We start from the raw sequence: 26,182 nt of genomic DNA on the forward strand, positions 1-26,182 counted from the left end.
CAAAGAGTCGTTAAACTTGCCGTCCCCACTTCCTCCCCTTCTAACCTCTCTTAACCCACATCTGCATCCACCAAAGCTGCGCTTGCCACGGGTGCCAAAGACGAAAGTGTGACAGAATTAGGAGTCACTCCCCAGACCCCTCTCACTTGATGTCTGGACAGCATCAGACAGAGTTGGTCACGCCCCCTCCAAAACCCCTTCTCCGCTTGTCTTCTGGAACACAGCTTCTTTCTTCTCCTTCCCCCTGCCTGCTCTGTTCCAGTCTCCTCTGCTGGACCGTCTGCTTTCCTAACTCTCAGTACTGGAGGGAACCAAGGCTCAGTCTTTGGACCTTTCCCTTCTAGATCCACCCTTCGTCCACAGGAGGTCACATCCATTCCCATAGCTTTAAACACCATGTATAAACTAAGGATGCCCAAATGTATACTTCCAGCCTAGACTTCTCCCTGGAATCTACACTCACCCAATTACCTCAAAATTAACACATCTAAGATGAAATTATTGACACATGCTCCCCACCAAACCTTCTTATCGCATAAAGCCGGGGCTCCATTCTATCGCTCGCTCACACACAACCCTTGGAGGCATCCTTGCCTCTTCTTTGTCTCATATGCCGCACCCACTGCATCTGTACATCCTGTCAGCAACACCTTCAGGACTTCTGCAGAAGCTGTCCCTACTACAAGCTACTACTTCTTGTTACCACTCCTATAATGACGATGTTGACAACTACTATTACTACTCACGTCCGTGCTGTCATCACCCCTTGCCTGGACCCACGTAAGGGCCCTAACCGGGCTCCTTGCTGCCACCCTTGCCCCTGTCCCCAGTGTCATGGTCTATTTTCCACACAGAGCCAGAGTAGGCCTTTTAAATATAAACCAGGCCATAGCGCTATTCTCCTAAAGGCCTGTTAAGTGTTTCTTATCTTTCTCAGAATAAAATTCAGCATCCTTCCCAAAGCCTCCATGTGATGAGGGGCCCTTACAGGCCTCATGCCCCAGTACCTGCCACTTCATTCACTTGGCTGCAGCCTCATTCACGCCTCTACTGTTTCTCAAACACTGTTCCTGCCGCAGAGCTTTTTCCATATTCTCCCTGCCTGGACATTCACAAGGCCTCACCTGCACCACTTGCAGGTTTCTGCTCCAATGTCTCCAGATGAGATCAGAAAGCCTATGTAAATCAACGTCTCCATCAGGATCTAGCCCCCCTGCCCTCCTTCATTCTTTTCTGCCTGGATTCTTTGTCTCTCTCTCTCTCTCTACTAAAATATAAACTTCATAAGAGCTTGGACTTACTTATTTTGTTCATAGCTGTATCCCTTAGCACAGGGCCTGGCCAAGAGTGTGTGATCAATACATGTTTACTGAATGAATAAATGAATAGCATTAGATGGTCAAAAAATACTTCTATGACTTTATCTGTATTATGGAAAAAACCATGGCAACATTCCAAAGGAGATTAAAAACTCCACTAAATTACATTCTTTTAAGATAATAAGTCTTGACTGAGAGCTTGTAATGCAGAGAAGAGGCAGACTCACTTCCTGATCACCGTCTTAGACTCTGATGAACTTTGGCCTCCAACTTCTTCACAGTTTGGGCTTGTCAGGTTCCCATACCTTTATAGATAAAAACAAACAAACAGAAAATGCAATGAGTAGTGTTGGAGAGCAACTCTTTTCCATTTCAAGCACAACAGTTATACTTTTCAGGAGTATTTAAGGAAAGTAATATCTGTGAAATAACATCAAAAATGATACTATATTACTGATATTTATTTAATGGGTAAACATATATATGTGTGTGTATATATACGTGTGTGTGTGTGTATGTATAAATATACGGTCTACAAGGAAAGTGATTTAGCAATGAATCACATTACTTAAAACTTTCTCTTAATATTTAACATTTCTTTGGATTTTTTTCGATGAAATTACTCTTTTCCTCTTAGCAGGAGAATCAGGCGTTATGGGATGCACAGGTGGGAGATTCCTCATGAACTCCGGAGCATCAACCCCTCTGTGTAGCTACTGAAGGAAGATGTGGCTTTGCTTGCACAACCTTCACGCCTGTGCCACACATGGGCACAAGATGACGACTCCATGCTCTGCTTATGAGTCTGGTCTCCTTGAGGATAGGTCCTATTGGAGGAAGGTGATGGAAATAATTCCAAACCCTCAAGTAAAGGCTGAGATAGAGACAAGGACTGAAGAACAGAATCCTCGTGTCCCAGCAACCAAGAGAGCAGCAGTGTGTACACCGAGGTCAGGCTGATCTAGGCTTCCCCAGCCACTGGGGAAGGGGGACAAAGCGGAACAACGGTTTAGAAAGCAATAGGTGCCTAAATTTTAAAATCTGTCTCATTACAAACTCAAAACTTATTAAAACATTGATCAGGGGCTTCCCTGGTGGCTCAGTGGTTGAGAGTCCGCCTGCCAATGCAGGGGACACGGGTTCGTGCCCCGGTCCGGGAGGATCCCACATGCCGCGGAGCGGCTGGGCCCATGAGCCATGGCCGCTGAGCCTGCGCGTCCGGAGCCTGTGCTCCACAACGGGAGAGGCCACAACAGTGGGAGGCCCGCGTACCACAAAAAACAAACAAACAAAAAAAAACATTGATCAGTCCCCGGTTACACTGTTAGATGTCCTTCCAACTCCATAGGTAAGCAAGTCTATTTCATACAAATATATCATGTTTTGTTTGGTTCAGAATGTTCATTTAGTAAATTCACTTTAGACTCCTAAGGAGGAGCCTTTGTATTAACTTATAATGCCTAGACTATTTCTGCAGTTTCTCTTCCCATCAGTGGAGAATTCAGAGATTCCTTGGAGTTTCACAAGCTGGTAATCTGTCCCAAAGTTTTGATAATAGAAATTCTATAACTGGTGGCGTTTACATTTTTAAAGAGAACACTTCTGTCTTCTACTAATAGGATTAAGAACCCCAGTACCCTTATGGTTCCTTGTTCCTAGGATTTACAAGCCCTTTTAAAAATAAAAGCCCACCATCTGGTTTGACAGAATGCCAGTCCATCTGGTCTCCCCATCGCCCTGTCCCGGCAGGTTCTAGTTTACGCCCACAGGCATCAGCCCCCTCCCCCATCCATGTGCTCCTTCTCAAGCTCATCAGCTTTACGGACTCCTTGGCCTCCCAGAGATATTTTCCACTGGCCTCCACCCTCCCTGTTCCTCTTCATCCTGTCCTGCACCTGCTATTTAGAGGCTTCCAGGGCTACCCTTTGCTTTCCATGAGACAAGAACTCAGTCAGATTAAGATTTATGCAGCCCCATGTGGGCAAGGCAGGGCTGGGAAATGAGATTCCTAGTAAATAAATAGAGTGGGATTTCTTGGCTCTCTCTTTGGCCACCGTCATAGTGAACCCTGTCCTCATGTTCCCTCACAACAGACTCTGGTTTATTTAAGTAGGAAAGATGGGGTAAGTACAGTGAAGAGGGAGGCCACTGTGCCTGCCACGCATCTGACTTGAGTCATCCATAAACTCCCGCCTGCCGGCCCTCAGTGACTAAATGTGGGACTTAACCTTCGTTTGGGCCACATTCTGTGTTCCTTCATTAATTCTCTTTCTGGTTATCCCGGAAATATTGCATCTTTTATCTTCTAACTGGAACCTCTGAGAGGTCGAAATAAAAGCGAAAAAGCTTCACGAGGGAAAGATACACATTTTACTGCACCTGATATTTTTCTTTCCAGAGACGTTCATACTAAAAATCCCCTGGTCTTCCTATTCCTTGTCTTTACTTTTGCTTCTCACACTCTGCTGCTCTTTCTCTGCATTTTTCAGACTCAGAGCTGAGATGCTGGCCGGGATGACATGAACACCCATCACAGTTCTGCTCCCAGAATGTGATGCCACGGTGCAGTCAGACCATGTCACAAAGCGCTAAGTAACTTACACTGGTGAGTGAGCAAAGTTCTCTCTCCTTAATGAACCCGGTACCATCTGCTCAGAAGACCACATGGATACTTCTCCCGGCCAGCAGAGTATTATGAGTAGAGGCTCATAGTCAGGACCAGCATGACTGGTTGGTAATAACTTGGAGACAAATCAGAACCATCAATAACAAGGCATGTGTGTGGTGGTGCACACGGTCCAGGCACTCAGGCTCAAAGGCTGCAGCATCCCTAACTCTTTCTTTTTTTCTTTTTTTAAGATGTTGGGGGTAGGAGTTTATTAATTAATTTATTTATTTTTGCTGTGTTGGGTCTTCGTTTCTGTGCGAGGGCTTTCTCTAGTTGTGGCGAGCGGGGACCACTTTTCATCGCGGCGCGTGGGCCTCTCACTATCGCGGTCTCTCTTGTTGCGGAGCACAGGCTCCAGACACGCAGGCTCAATAGTTGTGGCTCATGGGCCCAGTCGCTCCGCAGCATGTGGGATCCTCCCAGACCAGGGATCGAACCCGTGTCCCCTGCATTAACAGGCAGACTCTCAACCACTGCGCCACCAGGGAAGCCCCTCCTAACTCTTTCTTCTCTGCCCGATCCACTAGGAACATCTTTTGGCTCTGCCTTTATGACATATCCTGAATCCCAGCACTTCTCGTCACTCTGCCCTGGCTCAGGGCACCTATCAAGCCGCAGCGATGCTGTTCATGCCGCTGCTCTGCTCAAAACCCTCCCCCAGCCCCCACTCTTCTCCACTCTTCGGAAAGGCCAACATCTTACCCATCTCCTGAGGCCCTAAGTGACCTGCCCCTCATATCTCTGACCACGTCTCCTACACTCACTCACTTCCCCTCAGCCTCACTGGCTTCCTTGCTGCTTCCCCACCACACACACACACACACACACACACACACACACACACACACACACACACACGCCAGGCATCCTCCTGCCTCAGAATCTCTGCACACTCACTGCCACCGCCTCCCACGCCCACACCGATGGTGCACCCCCGGGGCTCCTGCAGGTCTTTGCTCCAATGTCACTTTATCAGTGAGGCCTTCCCTGACCATCCTATGTAAACCAACACTAACACCACTGTTTTATTCTCCTCCACAGCCTTTAACACATTCTAGTACACTGTGCAATTCATACAGCTATTGTCCATTAGAACACAAACCCCATGAGAGCGGGACTTCTGTCTCTTTTGCTCATTACTCTTTAGAGCTTAGAGCAAGGGCGGCACCCAGCAGGCATGCTGATGGCTATTGGCTGGGAGCAAATGAGTGGTCTAGTGGGGTTCCCTAGGCAGACGTGGAAATGAACCTCCCAACGACTAGGTTCATATTTGTGTCTATAAAGGCATTCTTTGGCTTTTTGCTTATACAAGTGTCTTAACCTGTCTGTGCCTTCATTTCTAATGATCTAGGAGCATAAAAAAGCTTTAGGATAGCTGCGATCGTTACAAAAATCTAAAATTAAAATGCGAAAGGAACTTTTAAGATCCTAGAGCTGAGACCTTGAAGGTGTAAGTAGTATAAAAATACAAAAAAAAAAAAAGTATATACAGTTTTACAATAGAAGCAAGATAAAACTAAAAAGCTTATAACCCTCTGGAATTTCACGGACTGGGGAGGGGACAATTATTTGCCCCTGCACTTTTCTTATCATTAAGGAGAATTAAAGCCTTACAGAAAAGAAACTAGACCAGCACTGGAATCAAGAACTCTTTAACGCTCAAGCTAGGTCGTTTGAGAGTTAAGAGTTAGTTTTATGAGATTAAGAGTGTTTCTTTGATGTTTCCTGGACCCTCTCATAGCTTCCCATCAAAAACCAAAGTCAAGTTCAATTCATTTACTCCAGGGGAGTAAATAAAGAGTGTGTATGTGTGTGTATGTGTTTAATTAATGAGTAGCTACAGACAAACCTGTCAACAATGTCACCTCCAATTTCTGCAAAACCTCCCTAGAGTTTAAGATCAAAGCTCGAACCTCTTAAGAAGGCTTTACCAGACTGCCCTTCTTTAAAGGCAATTCATAAACCTTAAAATACAAATTATCAGAATGACTTCTGACATGGTTTTCTCTGTATCACAAGGCAAAAGAAAGATTTACAAATGTCTCCTAAAGTACAGCCTTGCACAATTTTTTACTGCAGCCTAAAATTTACTAGAAAAAGAAAAAAAAAACCCTCAATATAACGTTTAACTGGTTGCTAATATTTAAACAGGAAACAGTTATTTCCAGGGGGGATGGATGTATTGTTTGGCGCCTATCCGGGCAGATAAAACGTTTAATATGTGTTTGAAGGGACGACCAGGGATACTTGTGGTTCAAAGAAATCTTAAGATAAAGTTATCCCCAGGGACAGTACTTCTGGGGGTGGGGGGTGGGGGATGCTTTCTAACCTTTACTCTCTAACAGAAAAGTCTCAGCAACATCAGACCAGGATGGGGATAATCCCGAAGAACCTTTCAGGCTCCACTTGATGATGGCAGGTGGTCCCATGATAACGACAGTTAATAATTATTGAGAGCTCACTATATACCAGGCACTGTGCTAACACTTTATATGGATTGTTTCATTTAATTCTCACAATAATCCTAGATGATGGTATTATTACTCTTCCTATTTAATGGATGAGAAAATGAGGCCCAGAGAGCTTAAGTAATTTGCCCTCAAAGACACAGCTAGTAAGTAAAGGAGGGATTTGAACCTTGACAGTCAGACTCTAGAGCCCAGTCTCTGAGTCAACACCCGATCACACAAACCATAGTTATTTTGTTTATTTATTTTATGTCTCCCTCCACCAAATGATAAGTTCTTTGAGGTTAGAAACCTTGGGCTTTTCACTTACTCGGTCATTCATTCTTTCACTCATTTAGTCCTCATTCAATGAGTATTTATTAAAGCCTATTTTCAGGTACTATTCTGTGCACTGAGGATACAGCAGTGAACTAACCAAAGCCCCTGTTTTCATGGAGCACAATGTAGTGGGGGCAGATAAGCAATAAACTAGTAATTAGTGAATATATACTAGTCAGATGGTGAAAAGTGCAATGGAGAAAAATAAAGTAGCCAAGGGCACTCAGACATGATTGGAGGGCCTGAGGTAGCTGCTTCACATGAGCGTCCAGGAAAGGCCTGACGTGAATGTGACAATGAACTAAAATCCTCCAGAAGGCGAGGGAATGGGCCACACATATCTCTAGGAGGAGAGCCTTCCAAGCGGAGGGGAGAGCCAGGGCAAAGGCCTTGGGACCGTGGCAGGATGGTGCGCTTGAGAAACGTCAAGAAGACCAGTGAGGAAGGAGCAGAACAGATGAAGCGGAGACAGGGAAGGAGGTGAGCATGCAGGTGGCAGGGGCAGATCACGAGGGCCTGGCCGGCCATGGTCAGGGCTTTGCTTTCACCCTTTTACCTCGCTTACTGCTATATGCCCTGAGCCTGGAGTAGAGCCTGCGCTTAGCGGACACTCACTAAACACGTGCCAAATGAATTCATCAATGCCCTCTACTATCACGAATAGTTGAGGATGGGGAGGGGAGGGAAGGGAAGAAGCTACTTATTGGGGATGATGAAAGAACAGAGAGGAGGAAGTTAAGGCAGGAGAGACCTCACATGAAGCTGCTGACTCAAGGACCTCTGGGAGCCTTTGCTTTTCTAATCAAGCCCAGCCTGTGAACATCTGAAGCATTTTTTCTTTAACTGACCCACAAGAACACAGGTCAGGTATGAGGAAAATGTTCAGAAGCTGACCTTGACTCAGAAGAATGACACAGTGAAATAGCCTGCAGATGTCGGGAACACCAAGTGAGGCCTTGATTAAGACTGCAGACCGTACACCACAGAGCAGCCAGGGGCTTGTTTTTAATCGCTCCGAATAATACCCTCCACGGCAGGCACCTCTCCACCCAAGTGTGACCTGACAACTGGGTCACGGCCACCAAGCCTACCTTGGAAAGGTCTTGCTACCACCATGGAGCCAGTTATTCAAGGAGAAGACAAAGGTCAGAGACAACAGGCAAAAACTCCTTGTTCTCTTGCAAGAAAGGAAGGGGTCAATGATGCCAAACAGAGAACCAGGCAGTGTGCTTTCACTCACGAGGGCTGGTTCTCTAGGCAAAGTTCTCCCATGATCAGAAAAAAAGTCAAAAAACCCAGAAGGAGCCTCAGTCCTCCCCTCCAGGCCTTTGCTGTGAAGGGCCCTCCACCTTCCTTGCCCTTCAATTCGTCACATTATCTCCATATTATTGATGATGGTAGCAGGAACATTAATGTTCCCTTAACCATCTCCCTGATAGTTAAGGGAACATTAATAGCCAAAGTACCTAGTATTTCTGTTCCAGTCGATGGTTTCAAAACACTATAAGATTTCCCTTGACAACACTATCTCCACCTCCAGCCCCAACCTACAACTGTCTGAGAGGGAGACCAAGAAAAGGACAAATACTTTACAGTCACTATTCAGCCAGGGAAAGAAAATGAAAAGGCGTCTCTTGCTATAACTTGTTTCTCATTCACATTTAAAGTTTTTTCTCAAGTCTGATGGCCTTCATGCCCTTGCTGTCAGGTTTCTTCTGTTTTCTACTGCAGGTCCTTGTCACCCATCTCTCTTCTCGGGCCCGTTTACTGCCCCCAAGAGCTTGGTGGCTCATCGGTGCCTCCTTCTTCCACCTGTAATTGGTAACAATTCTAAACCATCAGCTGCGAATCTGTCTTGTTAGCATGCTACAGCCGCTGCAGACACAACAAAGGTCAGAAGGTCGACGGAAGAAACAGGTTACAACTGGGGGCAGGGAGCACGCAGCACCCTGACAACCACAGAATCTGTCTACAAGTTGGGATTTTCCTTAGGTTTAAGATGAATTAATACATTATTAACAAGTCAGTGCGAGCCTGTGGCTCAGTTTTCCCCAACCACAAAAAGATGCTCTTGCAGAGCTCTTCAAGAATCTTCTCGGACTTACCTGGTGGTGCAGTGGTTAAGAATCCGCCTGCCAATGCAGGGGACACGGGTTCATGCCCCGGTCCTGGAAGATCCCACATGTCACGGAGCAACTAAGCCCGTGCGCCACAACTACTGAGCCTGCGCTCTAGAGCCCACGAGCCACAACTACTAAGCCCACGTGCCACAACTACTGAAGCCCGTGCACCTAGAGCCCATGCTCCGCAACAGGAGCTACCACATTAAGCCCACGCACCGCAACAAATAGTAGCCCCTGCTCAACGCAACTAGAGAAAGACTGCGTGCAGCAACAAAGACCCAACGCAGCCAAAAAATTTTTAAAAAAAAAGAATCTTATGAAAACTGCTACGTAAAATCAAATACAATGACAATGAATTTAGTATCATGGTATCCCATCAGTCTGGAGACTACTTTTCTCTCCTGTGCTCACAAAACTCAATATAACATCCATTTATCTAAATTGGTACTTGCTGGCAACTTCAGTAGAGACCAAAGGCAAAAGAATTACGTTTCCCAGGACTAGGAGCTTGAAGTCATTCTCCAGGGCTAAGTTCACTCCACAAAAGGTTAAGAGAAAGAAATGTCAGGGCTTCCCTGGTGGCGCAGTGGTTGAGAGTCCACCTGCCGAGGCAGGGGACACGGGTTTGTGCCCCGGTCCGGGAAGATCCCACATGCCGCAGAGCGGCTGGGCCCGTGAGCCATGGCCGCTGAGCCTGCACGTTCGGAGCCTGTGCTCCACAACGGGAGAGGCCACAACAGTGAGAGGCCCGCGTATTGCAAAAAAAAGAAATGTCAAATAAGAGAAAAGTGATTAAAAAAATAAATAAATAAAATTAACTCAAAAACAGCCAGTCCCCTTTTCCTTTTAAAGTTTCAGAGATATACCTTTTTAAAAAAAAAAAAAACCACTGCATTTACTTTAATGAAATTAATGAATTTACTTTTCGGAACCATACTCATACTAGGGGCAGTGCCCTCCTCTGACTCCTAATGGCCACCTACAGGGTCCTGTCACTCATGCTAGGAAAACTTTGCCTGGAGAGTCACAACCTAGGGTCCCTGGATGAACTTAGGGAAGTTTGGGAATCCCTAAGCCATAAGCCAAATTTGGTGATGTGTTTTTTTTTGCTAGAGAAGGTCCATAGTTTTTAGCAGATTCTTAAAGGGGTTTGTGATCAATCCCTCCCACCAACTGCTAGAAAATGGTCAAAACCATAGCTTTAGGTTATCAAAGGTGAATTGAAAACTTTCTGATAATCACTCAGAATGTATGTACCTTGCCTTCCAGTTTTTTTTGTCAGTTTTGCTTTGTAGTTTCCAAACATAAGCACATTTTTTAAAAACCTGCTGGGCAATTTGGTATTGTTTTCTAAAAAAGAAAGATAACTGCATGTGCTGCCTCCCTTTGCCAAGTGAAATTTTTTTTTCAAAAAAGAGCTACTTGAGAGAAACATTTTTCTTTCATTTCCAGAAAAGAAAGCTAGCCTGGTGAAGCTCTGAGGCTCAGTCCTTGACAGCAACCTTTTAGTGTTTATTCTAGCAGAACCATCACTACCATCCCGATTCTGCTGTCCAGCCACATGTTCCCATGGAGAATCCCCACTGTGATGCTGGGTGAGAGCTGGGTCCTTTTGACAAAAATAAAGATTTACCAAAGACAAGCAACCCAGCAGTGAAGAGAATTTATTTCCATTTTCCCTCGTGTGATTACAGTTGGATGTAATTCTATAACAGTACCAAATTAAACTTTTCTGGCTAACCCAAAGCAGAGCCACAGGTACAGGGAAGAAAGAGGAACGATGCTTGTAGGCAGTGGCTAAGCCCTGTCCTTTGTTTCAGGCCATGCTTCCAGAGCTGAGTGTGTGGGCCACGCTGAACAGGGCATGAGGGCCTGAACAGAACAAGGTGAAGGTGAGCGAACACTTGACCTTCAACTTCCCTAAGCCCACAAGCACTAGATTTTTAGAGTCAATCTCTCTGACAAGAATTCCTTGTTTCCTATCGAATCATGAACAACTTCCCTTGTTCCCTAACAAGACCAAAAGTTTTGCTGATGTTATATTCGTTTTCTATCGCTGCTGCGTCAAATGACCACAAACAAATTACACAAAATTACTATTTTATAGTTGTGTAGGTCAGAAGTCCAACACAAGTCTCCTTGGGCTAAAATCAGCTGTTCCCCATCGCTCACATTACTGCCTGAGCTCCGCCACTTGTGAGATCAGTGGCGGCATTAGATTCTCACAGGAGCATGAACCCTACTGTGAACTGTGCACGCGAGGGCTCCAGGTTGCACGTTCCTTATGAGAATCTAATGCCTGATGATCTGAGGTGGACCTTCGGGTGTCACTGTCTCCCATCACCTCCAGATGGGACCATCTAGTTGCAGGAAAACAAGCTCAGGGCTCCCACTGATTCTGCATTATGGTGAGTTGTATAATTATTTCATTATATATTACAATGTAATCATAATAGAAATAAAGTGCACAAGAAATGTAATGCGTTTGAATCATCCTGAAGCCACCCCCTGCCCCACCCCCACCCAGGTCCGTGGAAAAATTGTCTTCCACGAAACTGGTCCCTGGTGCCAAAAAGGTTAGGGACCGCTGCTATAGGAGACAATCCATTTAACTGCCTTTTCTAGCTTCTGGAGGCTGCCTGCATTCTTGGGCTCAGGGTCCCCTTCCTCTATCTTCAAAGCCAGCAACATAGTATCTCTCTGATCTTGTTTCCATCCTCACATCTTTTTCTCTGACTCTCTCTTTTGCCTCCACCTTTCACTTTTAAGGACCCTTGTGATTACACTGGTCCTAACCAAATAATCCAAGTTAACTTCCTTATTTAAAAGGTCAGCTGATTAGCAACCTTAATTCTGCTTGGCCATGTAACCCAATATATTCATAGGTTCCAGGGATTAAGACTGAACATCTTTGGGGTGGGAGGCATTATTCTGCCTGCCACAGTTGGGAGTGTAAATTATTACAAATGTTGTATCTTCTATGGTTTAATGAAATAAACCCTCTTTCTCCCCCTGATAAAGCATGAGCCAGCAAGAGTATGGGGACCCTTCACAAAGCATGTGCCCTACAAAAGTTTTCAACGTTCTTTTCGATGTTAGAAGCATTTCGATACCCAAAGATTCTCATAGCCCTTGTTATAATCCTCTTTTCTATCAGCAATACTTTCATCGTCCTAATAGCCACAGGAAATAAGATCTGAGTTCAATTTGCCTTTAAGCAATCTGTCTTTTTTTAAAAACCTATAACATATACACAAACTGAGGGTTTTCTTGCCTATGTGGTCATCAACACTCAAACCTGGACAAAATCTATTCAAACTCATCTGCTATAACAAAAATCTTAAGAAATGGCCTTCATTTTTAAATAAATTCTCACCCTCATCAGGATATCCAGTGTATCTGTATTTAAAGCTAAAAAAGGAAACAAAGCAATGTTAGGATTTCCTGAAAGCTTTCCCACTCTATAAATGGGATGAGCATCCTGGAATCAACTGACCAATAAATCTCAACTTTTTCATGCACGGTGGGACAAAAGATTCTGTGGATGAACCAACCACTCTGTTTGTTTCCACTTGATTTTGTTGAGAGTTATGGAGGGAAGTTACTAAAATAAATGAAGAGAATGGCATGGTATTGAAAAACTTTCCTACATAAGTGATAGAAGTTAGACATAAATCACTCTGAGACAAAAGTGTAGAAAAACTGTACTATGAGTTTAATAGTAACATTTAATATAAGTGTTACTGTTATAAAGAGACAAGCACCTGGAAGTGACTTATGGTCGTCACTAGTATAAGATGCTGTGAGGCCCTCTAAGTAGGTTAGATTCCAATACCTGCTCCCTAAGTGCTCTCTGCTCATAACCCCCTCTCTTAGGACCTGGAAGAACAAAGGGAAGATATTAGTAAACCTTGCTCCTACCAAAAGAGAAGGGAGTTAGGGAATCCAATGAGCACTGCATGGCAGCATGAATCTAGGAATATTTGGCAAGTGCCTAGTCTAATTACAGAACTAATTTTCTTTTAAAGCTTAATTATTTTTAAGTGAGGTTTCACAAAAAGTAATTTGGAACATTTCTGTGTGCAATTCAAAAAGGCTTACCCAGCTTCTTATGCTAAGGAAGCATTTAAGAGCTGAATGAATCTGTGTTATGAGCTTTTAAAAGGAGGTTCGCTACAACCACCTCACAGTTCCCGGGGTGGTGGTGGGAGTAGGGTGCGGGGGGGGCGGTTCTTAAGTACACATTCAATCGAGAAACTGATAAGATAAGCCACAGACAGGGAGAAAATATTTGCAAAAGGCATAACTGATAAAGAACTGTTATCCAAAATGTACAAAAACTCTTAAAACTCAACAATAAGAAAATGAACAACTTGATGAAAAAATGGGCAGAAGAGGACTTCCAGTTTCCAGTCCAGCACGTAAGGAGCTTAGGAGTCACCACTTCATCCTAACAACACGTGAAAAGCTGAACAAACTGGAAAATCAACAACTCTTCTTAGATCCATCAGAGAAGTGTGGTCACAAGGCAAACCCGTGCCCACTAAAACTGAAGAGACCGTCAGACAGATACAGAAAACCACAACAGAGCAGAGCAGAAATCTCCATGGGAAACAAACGCTGAACTGTAATTGATGAATTGCTGCAGACTTAGTGTGGACAAGTCTGAGGGATAAAAACTCCAGGGGGCCCCAGTCGTAGACACAGCACCACATTTCTACGAGTTTTACCTCCAGGAACTTGACCAGGTTATCATAGTTAATATAGGAGAAAAACCTCCTCATGCTTCCAGCAAGGGAAGGGGAAAAGGAACCATTTTGAAATACACTAGAGCACTCTGTTCTTCTTAACAACACCTGCCCTCAGGACAAAAAATTTTACCAGAGTCTAACCTGCTGGGGCTTTGTCAGAGCTTCACCTACCTTGGGTAAGGAAAATACCTAACTCTAGTCTTCTCTAGCCTTCCACATGGGGGAAAGGAAATACCCGTCTCCAGGCCCTTCTAGCCACCCTTTCCCTAAGGGAGGAAATAAAAACAACAGAGAAGCACTGATGAAGTTCACAGTCCAGAGGCACAGGCTAACCAGAAGACTGAAAGCTAATCACAGGACTACAGAATGCCTTCCTGTTCCCCACCCCCATACATTACAACTACGTTACTGAATGCCATTTCCTTCCACCTGGTACATCATATCCACCTTTTAGTCAAAAATTACAAGGCATGCTAAAAGGGAAAAAAGCACATTTTGAAGAGACTAAAGAAACATCAGAACAAGAGTCAGATATAGCAGGAATGGTAGAATTATTAGACCAGAAATTTATAAAGACCACGATTAACACGCTAAGAAATTTAATCAGAAAAGTAGACAACATATAAGAGCAGATGGATAATATAAGCAAAGAGATGGACATTCTAAGGAAGAATCAAAAAGAAATGTTAGAGATCAAAAACACTGTAACAGAAATGAAGAATGCCTTCTAGGGGCTCATTAATAGGCTGGGCATGGCTGAAGAAAGAATCTCTGAGCTTGAGGATAAGAAAATAGTTCTAAAACTGAAAAGCAAGCAGACAAGCAAATAAACTAAAAAAAAAAAAAAGAAAGAGAGAGAGAGAAAAGAAAAAACCAGAACAGAATACCAAGTACCATGGGACAACTACAAAAGGCATAACATATGTGTAATGGGAACACTAGAAGGAGAAGGAAGAGAATGGAAGAGAAGCAGTATTTGAAGGAATAATGACTGGGAATTTCCCCCAAATTAGCATCAGACACAAAACACAGATCCAGGAAGCTCAAAGAACACCAAGCAGTATAAATGCCAAAAACACTACATATTCGAACTTCAGAAAATCAAAGATAAATAAAAAATCTTGAAAGAAGCCAGAGCAAAAAACAAACCTTAACTTTAACTAAAAAGGAGCAAAGATAAGAATTATATATGCCATCTCCTCAGAAAGCAAGAAAAGAAATATTTAAAGTGTTGAGAGGAAAAAAAAATACCAACCTAGAATTCTTTACTCTGCAAAATTACTCTTTAAAAGTGAAAGAGAAATAAAGACTTTCTCAATCAAAAACTGAGGGAATTTGTTGCCAGTAGGCCTGCCTTGCAAGAAATATTAAAAGAAATTCTTCAAGGAGTAGGAAAGTGATATAGGTCAGAAATTCATATCTACATAAAACTCACACAAGAAGAAATAGACAATCAGAATAGACCTGTATTATTAAAGAAATTTAATCAATAATCAATAGCCTTCCAAAACAGAAAGCACCATATCCAGATGGGGTTCACTGATGAATTCTTCCAAACATTTAATAAAGAAACTTTACCAATTCTCTACAATCTCTTCCAGAAGACAGGATCAGAGGGACTGCTACATAACTCATTCTATGAGGCCAGCTTTACCCTAATACCAAAACCAGGCAAAGACATTATAAGAAAACTATGGACCAAGATCTCTCATGAACACAGATGCAACAATCCTTAAAATATTAGCAAACTGAATCAAACAAGGCACAACCAAGAGGGATTTATTCCAAGTATGCAAAGGTGGTTCAACATTTGAAAATCAGTTAATGTAATCCACCATATCAACAGGCTAAAGAAGAAAAATTACATGATCATATCAATAGATGAGAAACAGCATATGACAAAATCCAACATCCATTCATGATAAAACTCTCAGCAGACTAGGAATAGTAAGAAATTTCCTCGACTTGATAAATAACATCTACATAAATATAGCTAACATCATACTTAACACTGAGAAATGCAAAGCTTTCCCACTAAGCAAGGATGTCCCCTCTCACACTGCTTTTAAACATTGCACAGGAAGTCTTTGCTGATGCAAAGAGAAAAGAAAAGGAAATAAAAGGTATATATCAATAGATTGGGAAGGAAGAGATAACAGATGACATGATTGTCTATATAGAAAATCCAAAAGAATCAACCAAAAGCTTTTGGAACTAGTATGTAAGATTGCAGAATACAAGGTTAACATGCAATCACTTTCCTATATACCAGCAATAAACAAGTGGAATTTGAAATTAAAAACATATTACCCTTCATTTGCAGCAATACGGATCGACCTAGAGATTATCATACTGAGTGAAGTAAGTCAGACAGAGAAAGACAAATATCATATGATATCACTTGTATGTGGAATCTAAAAAAAAAAAAGGCTACAAATGAACTTATTTACAAAACAGAAATAGAGTTACAGATGTAGAAAATAAACTTATGGTTACAGGGGGGCGGGGGGTAAGCAGCAGGGGAGGGATAAATTGGAAGACTGGGATTGACACATACACACTACTATATATAGATAACTAATTAGGACCTACTGTATAACATAGGGAAATCTACTCAATACTCTGTAATGGCCTATATGGGAAAAGAATCTAAAAAAGAGTGGATATATATATATGTATAACTGGCTCACTTTGCTGTACACTTGAAACTAACACAACACTGTAAATCAACTATACCTCAATAAAATTTTTTTTAAAAAACTATTACCCTTTACATCAGCACCCTCCCCCCCAAATTAAAATATTTAGGTATAAATCTAGTATATATATATACATATATATATACATATATATATGTGTATATATATGTATATATACACATATATATGTATATATATATATGTATATATATATACACAAGATCTATATAAGGAAAACTACAGAACTCTGATGAAAGATATCAAAGAAGAACTAAATAAAGGGAGAGAGACTCCATGTTCATGGATAGGAAGACTCAATATTGTCAAGTCAGTTCTTCCCAATTTGATCTGTAGATTCAATGCAATCACAATCCAAATCCCAGCAAGTTATTCTGTGGATTTTGACAAACTGATTCTAAAGTATATACGGAGAGGCAAACGAACCAGAATAGCCAAAAATCCAAAACACTGACAATACCGAATGATCACAAGGATGTGGAGCAACAGGAACGCTCATTCACTGCTGGTGAGAAAACAAAATGGTACAGCCACTTTGGAAGAGAGTTTAACAATTTCTTACAAAACTAAACATACTTTTCTATGATCCAAAATTCTTGCTCCTTGGTATTTACCCAAAAGAGCTGAAAATGTATGTCTACACAAAAACCTGCACATGGAGGTTTACAGCACCTTTATTCATAACTGCCAAAACTTGGACACAACCAAGATGTTCTTCAGTAGGTGAGTGGGTAAATAAACTATGGTCCATTCAGACAATGGAATGTTATTCAGCACTAAAAAGAAATGAGCTATCAAGCTTTGAAAAAACATGAAGGACCCTTAACTGCATGTTACTAAGTGAAAGAAGCCATTCTGAAAAGGCTACATACTGTATGATTCCAACAATAAAACATTCTGGAAAAGGCAAAACTAGAGAGACAGTCAAAATATCAGTGATTGACAGGGACTAGGGTAGGGTAGGGAGGGATGCAGAGGCAGAGCACAGAGGATTTTTAGTGAAGCAAGACTATTCTGTATGGTACTATGATGATGGACACATGTCATTATACGTTTGTCCAAACCCATAGAATGTACAACACCAAGAGTGAATCCTAATGTAAACTATGGACTTTGGGTGATAATAATGTGTCAATGATTATAATAAGTGTACTATTCTGGTGGGGGAATGTTGATAGTGGGGGTATGATTGGGTGCAGGAGTTATATGGGAAGTCTCTGTACTTTCCACTTAATTTTGTTGTGAACCTAAAACTTCTCTTAAAAATAGTCTATTTTTTTATTGAATTATAGTTGATTTACAATGTTATGCCAACCTCTGCTGTACAGCAAAGTGATTCAGTTTTACACATACATACATTCTTTTTTTTAATATTCTTTTCCATTATGGCTTATCCCAGGAGATTGCATATATTTCCCTGGGCTATACAGTAGGACCTTGTCATTTATCCATTCTAAACGTAATAGTTTGCATCTACCAACTCCAAATTCCCAGTCCATCCTTCTCCCTCCCCACCCCCAGAAACCACAAGTCTGATCTCTATGTCTGTGAGTCTGTTTCTGTTTTGTAGGCAGGTTCATTTGTGCCATATTTTAGATTCCACATATAAGTGATATCATACGGCATTTGTCTTTCTCTTTCTGACTTACTTCACTTAGTATGATAATCTCTAGCTGCATCCATGTTGCTGCAAATGGAATTATTTTGTTCCTTTTTATGGCTGAGTAGTATTCCATTGTATATATGTACCACATTGTTTTCTTTTATCCATTCATCTGTTGGACATTTAGGTTGTTTTCATGTTTTAGCTATTGTGAGAAGTGCTGCTATGAACATTGGGGTACATGTATCTTTTTGAATTATAGTTTTGTCAGGGTATATGCCCAGGAGTGGGATTGCCTGATCATATGGTAATTCTGAAAACAGTCTATTTTTTTTAAAACACACATTGAGCCCTAACTGCCTTGACAGTAACGGTATGAGTCTATAGATTTATTAGTCTCTCCCACTAAATGTAGGCAGAAGCTGGGTAATGTTCACTGTTGTATCTTCCAGTGCACCTGCTCATAATAGGCATGAATAATAGTGATTATTTATTTGTTAGACAAATAGTTCCTAAGCATCTACTGCCAGATACCATTCCTCTCTAAGGTTACAGCAATGAAATAAACAGACATGGTCTCTGCATAGGGGCAGCTATCAGGAAATAAGCAAGGTAAACAAGAAAGGTACTTTCAGGGATTTCCCTAGTGGTCCAGTGGTTAAGAATCCGTCTTGCAATACAGAGGATGCTAGTTCGAGCCCTGATCAGGGAGCTAAGATCCCACATGCTGTGGGGCAACTAAGCCCGCATGCCACAACTAGAGAGAAGCCAGTGCACTGCAACTAGAGAGAAGCCCACATGCTGCTATGAAGATCCCTTGTGCCGCAAGTAAGACCCGACACAGCCAATAAATAAATAAATAAGTATTTTTTAAAAAATTTCTATTAAAAAAATAAGAAAGGTACTTTCAAATAGTGATAAGTGCCACGAAGAAAGGAAAACAAGGCAATGGTAATCTCTTAAGCACTTAATATTTGCCAGCCACTATAATAAGAATTTTATATTATCAAGCTTAACCCTCATAATAGCCCTATAACTTAGGTTATTTTTCACTCATTTTATAGATAAGGAAATGAAGCTAGTAAGATAAAGCAACCTTCCCAGTGCCGCAGAGCAAGTAAGAAGTGCAAAACCAGAATCCAATTCATTTTCTGACTCCCAAGCCCATGCTCTTAACCATCACTATACCTCAGGCATAAATCTCATGACTAAAACAAAGACAGGAAAACTGCTTTTCCCATAAAATATCTTCAGACTCTGAAAGGAAGGGGAAGCATATTCGGCACTTATAACAAAATCTATGGAAATAAAATGTTTTCAAGTTTTATATTTGATCGCTTTCTCTCTGCTGTGGAGGAACTGGCTCCACTGGCAAGGGCAGCTCCATTCTTGCTGGTTATTGGTGGTGTATGAGCTTTTACACATGATGGTGTTACTACTCCAGGTGTCATGAAATATGGATTTAAGATTACTATCCCCATGGTGGTAATATATCTGCATAAATCCTCCCAAGCTTCTTCACTTGCTATCTCCCTACCCTCCAAGAAGAGTTCTCTTTGGGAAGTGGTACATTCAGGTCAGGGGATTTGGTCTGAGTACATCAAACAAGCAGAAACACTCCAGACCCTTGGACCCAGCAGGGACCTTGATGGCCCATGACCTATCTAACCATCTAATATCACTGGCCAACATCCAGTTTTGTTTTGATAATATCCTCCTCCCCCACGCAATCCTCTCTTATTGTCTCTGTCATAGAACCTAGCTCTTACCTCCCAAGGATTGTATCGATTTCAATTACACACATTTGTTTGTATGCTTATTTAATGTTACTCTCAGCCATTAAGCATGAAGAGGGCAGGAGTCATGACCAGTCTGTTTACCATTATATGCACAGCACCTTGCACAATACATGGTAGATATTAAACACCTGGTAAATATCATTTCAATGGATGGATGAATAGGAACACTGATGTTCAAATGGCCTGCTCACAACTGTGTGAAGGGAGTATTCCTCAGGAAATCCAGTTTCCAAGGAAAATCAGTTGAGGTATCAGAGAAAAGGATAGCTGAGTGGGATAACCAAGTCATCCCTTTCTTTAAAAAATAACACTAACATGGGGGCTTCTCTGGTGGCGTAGTGGTTAAGAATCCGCCTGCCAATGCAGGGGACACGGGTTCAAGCCCTGGTCCAAGACGATCCCACATGCCGCAGAGCAACTAAGCCCCTGCGCCACAACTACTGAGCCTGCGCTCTAGAGCCTGCGAGTCACAACTACTGAAGCCCGCGTGCCTAGAGCCCATGCTCTCTTTAATTAATTTTTTTTAAAGTAACATTTTTAAATGACTTTTTAAAAAATATTTATTTATTTGGCTGCGCCGGGTCTTAGCTGCAGTACATGGGATCTTCATTGTGGCATGCGGGATGTTTAGTTGCCGCATATGAACTCTTAGCTGCATGTGGAATCGAGTTCCCTGACCAGGGATCAAACCCGGGCACTGCATTGGTAGCACGGAGCCTTAGCCACTGGACCACCAGGGAAGTCCCTTAAATGACACTTTAAATGACATGGGAGGTGATTCAGTGTGCTTGAAAAGAGCTTCCAAGTCGGAAAGAGATAGGTTTTAATTCCAACTCTGCCTCTTACTGATTGAATGTTTCTGAGCCTCAATTTTCTTATCTGTAAACATGCAGGTAATGATAAATGAACTAAATAAGATAAAAGTCTGTGAAAATGCATGGCAATCCAACATGGGAATAAGAAATAAGTTCAAAGACCCACTGAATCAGTCTCCTCTCTACGACCTAAAGCAAGCAAATTCAAGTCTGATTGGTCTGAAAAGCATAGTGTTTATGGGATGGCTTCAACCTTTATTCTCTGAAAGTCCTGCACTGGGAGAATTCACTCAAAATAAAGGGGCAATTCAGTTATTACTCAGTCCTTTCCAAACTGTGACCTGAGTGCCATTAGCGGCTTAGCAAAAGTTTCTAGAGATTTAGTTCACCCCATTACGTTTGTCCTTGGCAGTTCTGCTCATTCCTGATATCAGAGAAAGAGAGAATGACCAAGAAAGAGCCCAAAAGTAGCTTATATGACAGCTTTCTGAAGAAAAATCTAGATATTTGTATAGACACTTCATGGTTCTCAGTCAGGGTCACTAGCTGAAGTAGGTTTCTCCCTACATTTGAGGTTGGGTATTTTCAGTGGTATCCAATTTCCTCACTCTTTTTTTTTTTTTAATGGTATGGTGGGAAGAATATATTTTTAAGTGAAATGTATGTTTAAAGTTAGAAAAAATAAAATCTCGAAGCCCCAACACAGCTAAACCACAACTCAAACTTTCTCTTAGGATAAAAGGAAGCCAATGAGCCCTAGAATTAACTCTGAGCCACAGTGAGAAGCACAGAAAACAGGATTTCTTGTTAACTGCTGATCGCCCCCAAGTAAGGGATAAAGCAAACACAAGGAATTAGCCATATATGACTTCAAACCACTGTCCACTGGTCAATCACAAAGGCTCATATTAGCACAATGAAAAGAACTATTAAAAGTATTTTTAAATCACAGAAAGCAAACAGTTCCATATGAGAAAAGCCACACGATTGGAAGTCTTAAGAAAAATCAAAGCTTGATTTCAAATATACTTTTCTCTGGAGGGAAATAAATGCCACAGCATCTGCCTTCGATTCATTCATGACTGGTTAGGATTAGCACATCCCGTAATAACTTCTCGGTGTTAATTTCACAAAGGATAAGTAATCTACTATTAAGAATCCAAGAGAAATCATTTTAAAAGTAACATCAGAACACCAGAGACCCAAAAACAAGTCTACCACAATTTACTACTAATAAAATAGAGTATCTAGCTTATTTTCAGAAAAGGCAAGTTCATGCGGCTTTACTGCTTACCTCCCAATTACAGACATTAAAACCCCCGACAACCAATTTAAGAACCGAGTGTTTCACAGAATCTGCATTCTGGTTAAAATCAAAGATTAACATTTGGCCATAGGATATAAGAGAGAGTAGGAAATGGAATGGGGAAGAAATATTTATAATGAAGTTTGTACATATATGGACAAATCCAAATTTCTGCAGAGGAAGCATAATAAGTGGGATTTATTTCTCTGAACTTCTGTAGAACATGTCAGAGTTTCACTATTACACCATTTTAAGTAGTTGTCTACTTGTTTTCTGCACGTAATTATCTTCTGCAGTAAAATATTAAGTTGTCAGGGTGGATCCATGTTTTGTGGGGCCAGCATAGGTAATCTGAGGGGTCCTCTCTAAGAAAAAGAATATAAAATTATGAATATAAATTACGTAGAGTGTGCTGCAAGTGAGGGCCCCTGGAGGTTAAATACCAGCAGCTTCACAGTAAATTCATCACAAGGGTGAGAACTTACCGAGTCTCAAATTTCTGCTTCGTCCACATGGTGTCTTGCAGAGCACTGGGTATTTTATAGACATTCAGTACGTGTTGATTCCACTCATGTCAGAATCAAAGGATCTGACTATGAGATTAAATTCAAGGTCAAGCCTTGGCCTACCTAAACAGTTCAAGATATATCTTAACTCTTCATTCAGTTATACATTAAATGTAATTTGAATTCATGTTGATTCTGTCATTTAACAATTGTCATCTAGTAATATTTTAACAATCCAAAAATGTCTACCCACCGTGATAGGAGAACAAACCGATGTTTTTAAATCATCAAATAAAAGCTGGATGTACATGGGCCACAGACTAAACACTCTAGTTCCTGTGTGTAGGCCCACTATTTATGATGAGCAGCTGGAATTCACGTGTACTCTTTTACTGACTATGGACATCTGTGGCCTATTATCAATGGAGTTACCCCATAAGCAGAAGAGGTTACCAATTCCAAAGAAAACTTGTAGGAGTTTTTGATGTGTTGACCTATTTCCTCATACTGCCTGCCAACAGTTAGCATACTGCATCCTTTTTATAAATATGAAACAGTGGAAAGAAAATTCATATAATTCTTCAGGTTCTATTTATAGGTGTGAGGTATTATACAAGCAAACAAACTATGAAAGAAATGACTCACTAATCCCATAGGTTTATACTCCAGGCTTAATATTTTAAGTACTGCTATGTGAAAAAAAACTACAGAACTTCCCACCTATGTCGAAGTCCAGAGTTATCTTAACCGGATCACTGCATAATAATGTATAGACGTTTTGTGAATGTTCCTGAATTTGAACATATCAATAACCATTGGTCCAAACGATTTCACTCTATATGCATCTATGAGGAAAATATCTTGAGAAAAACTCACTGTTATCAATAACCTTATTCACATCATAACAGAATTAGATTATTAAAGGCCTTTCTTAAGACTGATAAACATGACTGCATAAAAAGAATTTTTAATGTCTTCATAAAAAAGAATATTTGTAAACAACTTTTAAAACCAAGGGACAAATTAGAAAAAAATATTTCCAACATATGATAGGCAAAAAAACCTAATTTTGATAATATACAAAGAGTTATAATTAGATGATCAACAATTAGATAACAAAATAAAAAAGATATGAACAGAGAGTGCACAAAAAACACAAATGACCAATAAGTATTTTAAAACATGCTATACCTCACTCATAAATGTAAGAAACATAAATATAAACACAATGAGCTACTTTTCAATGGACAGATGATAGCAGAGATGGTTTCAATTGCAGACATGAAAATACAGCTGGCAAGAGTGTAGGGAAAGCAAAGGGACACTCTCATTTTCTATGGACAGGAGAGTGGTTGGTACAGCTTTCTGCAGGGCAGTCTAGCAACATCTTTCACATTTTAAAATGCTTATAAGTTTTGACCCATCAGTTGCTCTTCTATGAAATTATCCTATAGAGTTCTCAACAAATACTTAGAAAATATATACTCAAAGACACTCTTTGCAACATTGTTTAAAAACAAATTAAACTGGAGAGAGCTTAACTGTCCATCCATAGAATATTCCATTCAATAAGTACTGTAAAGCCACTAACAAGAATATAGTAAATCTATCTATATGTGCTGACTTTAAAATAACAATAACTTACATTTCTTGAGCTTTCACTATGCCAGCCGCTGTTCTAAGCCCTTTACACATGTTGAAGAACTTACTGAGTAAAAACATCTCCAAGATAAACATAAGGGAAAAAAGCTAGGTGCAGAACACACTGTGTACTATGATTTCTATTTCTATCGTAAATATATATGATAAATATCATACATAAATAAAAATATATAAACACACATTTCTATACACCCAGAAAAACTTGGGAATAATACAGAAGGAATAATTTACAGTTATTATCCAGGAAGAATGGGACTGGAAATGGGACTTGGGGAAATAGGAATGTTTTCTTTTTATTTCTTACTTTTTTTTCATAATTTTCTGAATTGTTTGAACTTTATATACATGGATTACTTCTATTTTTAAAATGTTAATATGTGTTACCTGCCTAATTAGGTTACAGTCTGTGTCTATTTTTTTTTTCCTACTTCCACGTATTTTAAAAAACCTAATAAATGTTATTTAGGAAAAAGTAGTAATATGAGAAAACATTAACGTTTCTCTTTATACCCTTCTATGGTATAAGAATTTTTAACACGAGCATCTATTACTTTCAAAATTTAAAAAATCTAGTTAAAAATCAATATTCACTAAGTCAAACAGAACACCCTATCTTCCTTCCTTCCTTCCTTCCTTATGCAGGAAACCCCAGAATACAAGGATGTGGATGAGGACTCTCATGATCCTAAAGCAATCGTTTAGCTGACAGTTTTCTTCTTCCCAATACCAAGTCAATTTAATAATAATTTTTAAAAGATCAAGCTTAGGGCTTCCCTGGTGGTGCAGTGGTTGAGAGTCCGCCTGCCGATGCAGGGGACACGGGTTCGTGCCCCGGTCCGGGAAGATCCCACATGCCGCGGAGCGGCTGGGCCCGTGAGCCATGGCCGCTGAGCCTGCGCGTCCGGAGCCTGTGCTCCGCAACGGGAGAGGCCGCAACAGTGAGAGGCCCGCGTACCGCAAAAAAAAAAAAAAAAAAAAAAAGATCAAGCTTAATTATATAAATAAAACAAAAATAATGGGGGGAAATACAGCTATCAATTATCAATGTGTGAATTATAATGCACACTGCTCTATTTATTCTATGTAACATATGACTTAACAACATAGATCAAGGACGATATGTCTGTGCATACCCGTAAAGCAGCCAATACATGGTGATTGTTAATAGTACATTTAGCATTTTTAATTCTCACAACAACCCAATAAGATTCCTGGTTAATTGACTAAGCTAGAAAATTATGAAAACATGGAGAAAATTTTAGAGTGGCAAATGATAACTGAAATCTATAAATAATTGAATCTACCTTTATGATAGGCACTCCTAACTCTTTTATAGATGTTTTTGTGAGATATTTTTACCAGAAATGGACCGTGAAGAAGCTCCTGAATAATCTCCATGCCCTTTGTTCCAAAGGTCCTTCCTTCCAGGTAACCCTTCCTCACGCGTCTCTCTCTCAGCATACCAAGTGCAGGCGATTCAGAACCTCATGCCTTCACGCTGCAAACAGCCTGACCTTTCTGTCGCCTCTCACACCCCTTCAGATTCTTACCTGTCCAGCAGCAGCTCCAGCACTTCTTTAGTAGAGGCAAAGCCTCTGTACGTTGACAGGAAGATGCTGATGTAGGTAAAGTCATTGTCCCCAAAAGCTGTCAGCAGGTTCTCCACGAGCTTCTCCAACGTGCCAGCTTTTATGGTCCTGATCTTACACGTCTCATACTGACTGACTGTATGCCCCGGAGGCAGCTGGTCGCCTTCAACCTGTACAATAAATTCATGATTTTGATCAGGAGGAATGACTCCCTAAGGTAAAACTGAAAACATTGAAGTAGTGGAAGCATGTTTTCCCTTACTCTTAATTTCCCTACAGGAAAGTCAGGTAAGGCAATCCTCTCACCTGTGAGTGTAGTAGAGCGGGATGGGCGAGCGGGGGCGCGTAGGGGTGGTATGTGCATTCCCTTCCTCTCTAGAAGTAGAGGTATTACTTCATAGAGGTTACATGTGCTTCTACTTACTTCCCTATCAAGAACTAGGTTGCTGGCATATTCTGTCGAGAATGCTTTCTATGACCCCCAGGATCAAGTTTAGCAAATCTTTATCAATCACTCCCTTTGTATTGTTCCACGGTA

At 41.1% G+C, this 26,182-nt stretch overlaps 1 protein-coding gene across 4 annotated transcripts in view; it reads right to left on the reverse strand.

Annotated features, from left to right (window-relative positions):
• RGL1 (ral guanine nucleotide dissociation stimulator like 1) overlaps window positions 1–26,182 on the reverse strand; it is a 278,601-nt gene that overhangs the window by 68,411 nt on the left and 184,008 nt on the right. For all 4 annotated transcript variants that reach the window (XM_012534954.3, XM_004275217.4, XM_033437953.2 and 1 more), the window contains 2 exons: window positions 25,606–25,814; window positions 1,547–1,624 (listed from right to left, as the gene is read on the reverse strand). In XM_012534954.3, the coding sequence (XP_012390408.1) occupies window positions 1,547–1,624; window positions 25,606–25,814 (287 nt within the window). The remainder of the gene's footprint in view (window positions 1–1,546; window positions 1,625–25,605; window positions 25,815–26,182) is intronic.

The sequence above is a fragment of the Orcinus orca genome, chromosome 1 (genome assembly GCF_937001465.1).
Source record: "Orcinus orca chromosome 1, mOrcOrc1.1, whole genome shotgun sequence".
Taxonomy (NCBI): Eukaryota; Metazoa; Chordata; class Mammalia; order Artiodactyla; family Delphinidae; genus Orcinus; species Orcinus orca.